Source organism: Rhamphochromis longiceps, linkage group LG3, assembly GCF_057381845.1.
Source record: "Rhamphochromis longiceps isolate RC_006_pf linkage group LG3, R_longiceps_female_GT1.1, whole genome shotgun sequence".
Lineage (NCBI taxonomy): Eukaryota > Metazoa > Chordata > Actinopteri > Cichliformes > Cichlidae > Rhamphochromis > Rhamphochromis longiceps.
In genome coordinates, this window is record NC_140559.1 from 11124190 (window position 1) to 11133232 (window position 9043).

A 9043-nucleotide genomic window follows, 5' to 3' on the forward strand; every position below is an offset into this window, starting at 1 on the left:
ACAGTTTACTAACTGCGTCTACACAGAGACACAAACAGATTCCCATCAGTGCACACGGTTTGTCCCGCACACACACAGGAAGTCTTTATCAAACATGTCGTGTTTGTGGCTCAGACGTGTTCACGCACTCAGTCTCTCTGATAAACTCCTGACATCTCCTCCTCTCAGCCCCACGCTCAGCTGCAGGTAACTGTTCACCTGCTCACGCTGTCAGGTTACCATGGAAACCACACTGATTAAACTTGTGTTTGTGTCCTCAGTGTCCCAGCATGCATCAGGGGTGGAGGTGTTTGAGGGGGAGGAGTCTGTCCTGCTGCCCTGTAACATGGTTGTTCCTAAGGATCATGCGATTGTGTGGAAACGCGAAGATCTGTCTTCTCCGATCGTTCACGCCATCGTGGAGGGAAAAGATGATCTTATCAACCAAAACAAGCGTTACTCCAACCGAACATCAATGTCCGCCGACGCCCTGCAGACCGGAGACCTCATCAAACAAAACGAGCGTTACTCCAACCGAACATCAATGTCCGCCGACACCCTGCAGACCAGAGACCTCAGCCTCACTCTGAGGAAGCCCACGTTCACCGACACTGGGACCTACGCCTGTGTCACCCGCAAACATGGAGCGGACCAGCAGAGGACTGAAGTCCAGCTGAAGGTCAAAGGTCAGTGCTGCAGGTTCAGGTCAAAGGTCACACTGAATCATATCACACGCATTCAGAAAGAGAAAGTTCAGCAACATGAAATATTTCACGTATGTGAACACGTTCAGTTACACAGAAGAGGCTTACGCAGGTTTGTGTTTCCATGGAAACCTTAACGAGTATGTCATCGCTGTGATGAACAGTCTCTGTGACCTCATTAGTCACAGAGCTTCAGACCCTCACTCCAGCTGTGGATCTGACCCTGATGAGGTCAAAGGTCAGGTCCAGAAAGGATGGAGTCACAGACAGAGGACGTCTGTGCTGCTTCAACCATCAGCAGCACAGACGCTGGTCACTGACTGGTTAAACAGGTCTGTGTGGTTCAGCAGCGCTCAGCTAGAAGGTCAAATAGGAGAACATGGTCAGAGGTCAGAGGTCGTACAGGATGATGTTCTGCTTCTTTGTGTTCCTTACAGAACGTCCTCCGCCGCCTGTCTGGCCCAAAGTCCTCCCCGCTGTCCTGGTTCCTGTGCTTCTCCTCGGTGCTGTCGTTGTTTTCCTCCTGTATCGCGTGACACAAAGAGAGAAGCTCATGACAGGTGAGGCTGTGTGTGACTGCAACTAGTCTGTGACCTTTGACCTCCACACGCACCTGTCGGCTCCTGTACGTCCAATCAGCCTGAATGACATCATCAACCAGTAGCTGATTGGCTGTTAGGTGGTGAGGTGGAGGTGATGCGGTAGCCAGGTCCAACCAACAGCAGCGTTAGTATGCATGAGCTACTGTTTCCATGGACACAACCCCTGATGTTTCAAAATAAAAGCACAGTCAGAGTAAAACCAAAGCTGCGTTATTGTTAAATTATTATAAGTTATTTATTGTTATCAGATTACAAACTGAAATCATTCGTCAGTTTATTACTATTATGATATGAAATTAATGACTGATGACATGATGGTGAGCTGAGGTGTTGCCATGGTAACAGGCTGTTCATGTGATGGTCACGGGTGGAGAAGCAGCTGGTTAAACCTGTTGCCCGTGCTGTGGTTCAGTCTGTCCCTGTGCTCTGTCCACAGTGGGTCAGCTGACACCACTGGAGGTGATGGAGGGGGCGCCGTCTGTCCTGCTGCCCTACACACACACATGCTGCCTGGGTGAGGTCGTCAAAGTGGAGTGGATCTTTGTGACGCATGAAAACAAGAAGGTGTGCGTGTTTGAGAATGGTCAGATCAAACATGACCAACAGCACACAGATTACAGAGAGCGCGCAGAGATGGAGTCATTCCCAAGGAGACGAAGACCGACCAGCTGAATCGGCCTGAAGTTGACCTCAGCCTGACCCTGAGGAACCCCGTCTGTGCAGATGGAGGAGTTTACCTCTGCATCCTCCACGACAAGGCTGTGAACACCATGAAACTCAAGCTTTTGCCGCTCCTGGTCAAAGGTCAGTGAGAGAGTGAGCTGGCAGCAGCTGCTGATGTCAGCTCCTGCATGAAGTTTCGTACTGAAACCTTTTACTGTGAGAGTGCTGACTGCAGGGATCATCTTTAACATGCTTCTGCACACACGTGTTAGCCCAGAGGCATGCTGGGTAACTGTCATCCAGCAGGGAGAGACCTCTGACCCACTGACCCACCATCACATGACAACATGACCCTCAGTCTGAGGCTTCGTTAGCTTCACTGCTGTGTTTCTCTTCTGCAGAGCCCCTGATGACGACCCTTAAAGCTGCAGTCGGGGGACGCAACAAGGCGGCCCAGCGCTTACCTTCATTTCGTGTGTCTAAAGGGTGAGTCCACGTTTGGCCCCATGTGATTCATCTGTTTGATGACACTTTGGCCTGAATAACTGATTCGGCCTCTGTGAGTAATGGGGGTGCTTCTGTAAGTGAGTAAGGGGGGGGGGGGTGCTACTGTAAGTGAGTAAGGGGGGGTGCTACTGTAAGTGAGTAGGGGGGGGGTGCTACTGTAACAAACACAGCGTATATGTTGGTGGCATTATAGTGTAAATACAGATATGATGTATAAATAAGGTGTGATGTCCATGAGTATTGATGTAGAGTTATCCTCCAATCAGGCTGCAGGGTGGGCGGCCTGTGGGTAAAAGCTTCTGTTGAGTCTGTTTGTCTTCGTCCTGATGGCCCTGCAGCGTTTATCAGAGGGAAGGGGGGGCGGGGTCTCTGAGGGGGGTCAGTGAGGTGCCGATTGCCCGCTCTGCTGCCCTCACCACCCGCTGCAGTTTCCTCTTGTCCTCCACGGTGCAGCAGTTGAAGCAGAGTGTGCAGCAGGAGGTCAGAAGGCTCTTCATGGTGGAGCTCTGGGGTAACTGGGCCTGACGCCGTTTCCTGAGGAAGTGCAGCCTTTGTTGTGCTTTCCCTACCTGGTGGGAGATGTTTGTGGACCAGGTGAGGTCGGCCGAGATGTGGACTCCGAGGAACTTGAAGCTCTCCACCCTTTCTACCTCCTCCATCAATGTAGAGGGTGGAGTGCTCAGATCCTTTGTTCTGCTGAAGTGCATTATCATGTCCTTGGTCTCGGCTGTGTTCAGATGCAGGTTGTTGTCGTCACACCATCGCTTCAGATGCTGAATCATCGCTGTTGTCCATCAGTCCTGTGATGGTGGTGTCATCAGCACATTTATAATGGTGTTACTGGTGTGGACTGGAGAACAATCTCCTGAGTCCCAAGTTGCTGAGTTTATTAACTGTACTGAAGGCTGAGCTGAAGTCAGCAAACAGTTGTGCAGGTGTGTGAGGATTACGTTGGCGTTTGTGTGACATGATCTAAGTCTGCCAGTATAAATGATGAGGCTCAAAACATGTGGTGATTATGGTGTTAGAGCAACTGGACGATTCAAGCAGCTCCCTGTGTTCTTCTGGGCACTGCAACGATGGCGGCTGACTTAAAGCAGGACGTCCTACAGACTGCAGCATGACTGTGCCGCACACATCACACCATGGACACACCTTACCGCCGGCTTCCCGTGGCTACAGGTGGCCTCTTCATGCTGAACCTTACACTAGCTTCTCTAAACACATATACATAAAGTAGGGAGGGACCGAGCCGGTGCTACGTATCAGTATCGGTCCAATCCTGACCTAAATCACTGGATCACATATTGGGGGAAAAAACGTAACAGGATCCATTAAATATAGTGACCTTTGCATGTCGGAGCAGTGTGCGTCACGTGATGGAGCGGCTGTTGTGTGCGAGACCTGTCGGTCGTCTGGAGTTCGCAGCATCTGGAGCCTCGCTATGTGCTGCCGAACCAGGTGTTGTGCCGAGGTAGGCGTCCCCGACAAACTGCGTCGTGAGCGTTCACTAGGCATGGAGTGCGGATCCAGTTTGCTCCGCCTCCATTACAGACAGCTAGACGTGGACCTTGTGATGCTTTAGTTTGAAAAGAAAGAGTTTAGACAGTTTGTAACTCGCAGTGATGCCACAGTGTTCCTTTGAAAGCTGAAGCAGCTCATGACGTCAGACTTAACGACCAGATAGGAACTGACTCACTGCTGCCTCTGCTGGACACCAGAGGACCTGCAGGTGCAGTTTGGACTCAGAGTCCAGAGCTCAGTCTGTGTCTGTCTGTCCACAGAAAGAAGAACGTTGCAGAATCTCATCCACTGAACAGTCAGCCAGTCTGATGTGATGAAGCTGGAGATGATGAAGAGGAGGCTGCCGTCAGCTCGTCCTTCTCCATGGATGTGAAACAGGAAGCTCAGTGTAACAGCTGAAGCTGTCTCTCATGTATGAACTAACGATGGAGCGTTGTCCTCTCAGTTTCTTCTTCTTCTGTCTGCTGCAGACTCTGCATTGATCACATGATCCACCCGCTGTTTTACTTTTACCTGTGTCTGCATGTTAGTGGATCAGCATCATGCATGTTCATGCGACCCTCTGTGATCTTCACACTGAGCATCATCATCATCCCACTGTCAGAGAGGACCAATCAGAGCTCAGCTCCTGGCTGTGTCTGCAGACTGACCTCAGATCAGCACAAAGCTGTGTAACACATCCTCAGAGGTCAGGTGGATCTGCTCAGTGTGACGCTCTCTGTCAATGGAAAATTGTACTTAGTAGTCAGTATAATCTTTTAGTGATATAAGTTTGCATATGGTAGAATACTGCATGTAATCATGTGTGTGTAGAAGTATATAGTTGGTGGGATATTGAAGGAATGTCTCATCCTAGGAGGTCTGTAACACTCTAGGGTGTTCACCCCACATCCTGGGAGCATGAGAGAGGTCGTACCGTGTCTTATTGTTTTACGGTAGGATTAACGTAGCTATGTCAGTTCTAGTCTAAGTGCCTTTTGGTTTGATGAACTGCTGGACTTTGAGACCAGCAGGTTTAGGGAAGATTTTATGGGGTCACACTCTGACCCCACACACACACACACACACACACACACACACACACACACACACACACACACACACACACACACACACACGTTTTTCCAGTCACGTGGGGACCTCCATGTAGGAGATTACGCGTGGGGACACATTTCTAAATGTAATAGAGGTATTATTAAGGCATAATTTGAACTCTTAATTTTTTTAGGGATCAAACATCTATTTTGGTAACGCAATTTGTTAAATTTAAAAAATCCAATTTTTGTCAGGTTTTTCTACCTGGTGGGGACACAGCTTTTATGTCTTTTCACAAACCACCACCAGGTGACACTGTTGCATGTTTACAGTTAGAGGGTGTATTTATAGGAATTTACAACCCAGAGTAATCAAAGCTGGTATAATGAAAAAGCTTTCAAGTGCTGGTTGGATTTCAGAGAATGGTTTCTGCTACAATTTTCATTTATTGAGTTTTATATTGTTTTTGTTATTTTGTCATTACCCCTTGTATTTGTTCACTGGACAATTTGTGCACTGGCCTCTGCTTTCAATAAAAAAAATGTTTCAACTGAAGAGCTTAGCTTCCCAACTTATCTTTTATATATACAGTATAAAAAAAGAACTCTCCCTGCTCAAAGTTAACCTGAACAGCAAAGAAAACAATCTTTTCAATACTAATGTATCATTGCTTTCATGGCTGTGTGTAGACGGGCAGGAAATGGTGGACCCAAAATGCAGACTCGCGGAGACGAAAGTGAGCTGAAAAAGCAGCTTTATTGCTGAACACAAACTAACTTAAACTGAGAATACAAACTGAGGAAACACGGGCAGAAACACAGCAAGGTGAGGGTACGACGCGACACGGAACTGAGGGAGACGCCGACATAAATACACAGGGGAATACCAAGGAGCGTCAGAACACACGAGGAACACAGCTGATACAAATCACAAAGATGAGGGCAAAGCAAAACACATCCACATGAGGCACAGAACTTCAAAGTAAATAATAACAAAGAACACTGGGTCCCCGACCCAGCACTGTAACAATTGCCTGGTTGAAATGAACAATCTTTTTTTTCTCTAAACATGAGAAAACTTTAACGGTAACTGAAGCTGTTTATGTTCCATTTGTTTGACATTAGCTTCTTACCTTCTTTTCACTGACTCTCGCTTTAAAGCATCAATTCGGTTTTTCACGTAAAACTTAACTCCCTCCCAACGTCTCTCTTTCAATGCTAATGGTGAAGTCTCAATACAATTGAGACACTCTGCCTTCCCAGGAACCTTTCCAGAGCTGATGTACTCCATTAGAGTCTTCTCCACAGCCTTTATTTCTGCTTCAGTCCACTTCCTTCTTGTGGTTTGTGATGCCCCTGAATAAAGTAGACAGTAACCGTGTTATTCAAAAAGAAGAACAAGTTGGTGTGTAATCACATGACTCCCCTTATGACCAGATGTGATACTTTGAGTATGTCGACAAGTATATCAAAAGCTATAGGTACATTTGGACTATACTTTGTACTTGTTGGTATTCCTCAAGTATAAGTACAAGAAAAGCCCATAATGCATTGTTTACAGTTAAATCGCTGCAAACTATGAAAGAATTAATTGATTGATTGTCAAACATTAGTATTTATGTATGTATTATTACCATTATGCATTTATTTATATATACATGTCTTTTATCAATTAAAAGTACTGACTGTTGGTTGAGGTGTATATTTTAATCTATAATGCATTCAACAGAAAGAGTACTGTGTGGGGGAGCTGAGCTCTGCCTTTAGCCAAAAAGAACACAAGAGAGGCTGCTGCACAAACACCACAACTGTATTTTCAGATACACTGATCTCGCTCACTGCTCTTTTGAAGTGCTAATGAAGTTCATTACAACTCAAGTTGTAATAAACTATGGCCTTAAACTTTCCAGGCTACACAGGACACAGTTTGTGTGGCAGACAATCTCAGTGTTATAGGTCTGGTTACTCTTGCAGTCTTACTATACTTTGAAGATTTCCCTGACAGGACATGTTAGCTAAGCTAATAGACTCCAGCAGTGCACTACCAATAAACCTAGCAGGCTCTCTAATCACCTGTGACCTGCCGAATGCTAAATGCCTAATGTCAAACCTGCTTTAAGCCGCTGTCTATGTTACTGGATAAAATAGCGTAAGCTTTTCCAGTAGGATGCAGACCGTCCGCTTTCAGCAGGTCAGGGCGGCCCCAGAAAAAAGCCCAGTTATCCACAAACTGAAATCCCAGCTTCCTTCAATTCCTGGTCAGCCAGCGGTTCAGTGACATAATTCTGCTATACATCTCATTACAAGGGACCAGAGATATTAAAGTTCTTTGGATATCTAAAGTAAACAAATTTTTTTAACTACTTACATTTTTTAAAGGAGGTGATAAAAGCTTCACCTCTGACATTACCTCTGTTAAATTATAATATTATTTTATGCCATGTTATACCCCTAAGCAGCAGATGACGCAGCAGGTGACGCAGATGTGTTTGTGTCTTGTGCATCAAGTGAAGAGGATTCTTTAGCATTTGAATTTGAGGAATTGCATTGAGTTCGGGTACACCTTCTCTTCAGTTGTCGGACATCTTCCTGAGAGTTACCTGAAGTAGTTTTCCGTGCTTTTTTCTTCTTTCTTTTGTGTTGTATGAGACTTTCTGCAGAACTGTCACTTTCTTCAGCAGTTTGAGGACCATATTCTTCCTCACTGATGTCAGTACTTGATATAGATGGACATCCAAGCATTTGTCTGGTAAACTAAAAAGATAAAAGAAAGAAAGAAAGAAAATGGTTAAATTTTTCCACTCACACAAGCATTTAAAGACTAAAGGTAGTACATTAGTAGTTGTAACAGCTGTACTGTATTGACAGTTGTATTAATACCATTTACGGTACCACACATGTCACCACTTAATTTGAACTAGTCATATTAAGTAATCTTTCCTCTGCTGCATCACATTTGCCAAACAACCCTGGGTGGCTTTGTCTGGATATGCTGTCATTACCCAAAGACTGTCAATACAGCTGTGATGTCACACTCATTAACAGTCACTTAGGTTAGTTTTAAACATCTGGGACAATGTAATCTCTAAGCTAACACTGTTTCTAGGAAATTTCTGAACTTCATTTTCTTTTTGTATATATACACTAATGTTTATAGAAATTGATTTTCTTTATTTAAATATATGATATAATTTTTACCTGGATCAATTACCTTTGAAGAACATTTTTTATGTTTTTAAGGTAGAATAGTATCTACTCAAGTATCAACTGTGTTCCAGGTAAACTGAAGATTTTAGTAATGCATTGAATTTTAGGATTGTCAGGGGATGAGACTGACAAATGCTTAATTAATAGGCGACAAAAGCATGACAGTCATTTGTTGAGCTCCTTTTATCAAATTCAAAGAAATAAATTTTAGTCATAGCGCATAAATAAAATGGGCATTTTGGAACCACCTTACAAGAAATACTTAAAATGTGTCACAGATAAAATATACGTAGGCTTAAAAATGACATGTATCACCTTTTATGAGAACATACAGAATATAAAGTTGATCACAAAAGTCATTACGTACTTTAAGCTATTCCTTAAAATCTTTTATTGCTAACTAAATGCAATCATACATTACTACCTATGCAAATGCAATGCTAATTGAATTTAAGCAACTGTTATTACTGTAACACCTTGAAAACCTTTGTGAACTTGAAGGAAATGAATGACAGTCTTACGACCAACGTTCCCTCTACGCTGTGCATGTGCGCAATCGCGCGCTGCTGGCACGTCTCTGCGCACAAATATATATATATATAGAACCTGAATTGAAATTAAAATTAAAACTTCAACAATTCAGTTTTGCAGTGTGAGTCAGTGACTGGCTGCTCTCGTATGTGTTTAGAACGATGCCACCTCATCCCACAGTCCAGCCAATGATGCGATTCGTATATACGCAGCCAATCAACGTGGTTGATGACAGCGTCCTTATGTGGCGACGCCGGTGTTTTAGCAAAGCGGCTGATGTGGAGTGAAGCCC

At 44.7% G+C, this 9043-nt stretch overlaps 1 protein-coding gene across 1 annotated transcript; it reads left to right on the plus strand.

Annotated features, from left to right (window-relative positions):
* Positions 1 to 205: 205 nt before the first annotated feature.
* On the plus strand, positions 206 to 5121 carry LOC146672897 (uncharacterized). Its single transcript, XM_085401588.1, has 5 exons — positions 206 to 665; positions 1121 to 1243; positions 1722 to 2089; positions 2350 to 2434; positions 4240 to 5121. Exons 1-3 carry the CDS (start codon positions 221 to 223, stop codon positions 1955 to 1957), a joined length of 804 nt encoding a protein of 267 aa, XP_085257714.1. The 5' UTR covers positions 206 to 220; the 3' UTR covers positions 1958 to 2089; positions 2350 to 2434; positions 4240 to 5121.
* Positions 5122 to 9043: the final 3922 nt, after the last annotated feature.

Bases quoted from the DNA above. Each gene is read 5' to 3' on its own strand.
- LOC146672897 (XM_085401588.1), top strand. From the start codon at position 221: ATGGAAACCACACTGATTAAACTTGTGTTTGTGTCCTCAGTGTCCCAG. The intron at 666-1,120 runs GTCAGTGCTGCA...TGTTCCTTACAG, and splicing joins AGTCCAGCTGAAGGTCAAAG to AACGTCCTCCGCCGCCTGTC. The intron at 1,244-1,721 runs GTGAGGCTGTGT...CTCTGTCCACAG, and splicing joins AAGAGAGAAGCTCATGACAG to TGGGTCAGCTGACACCACTG.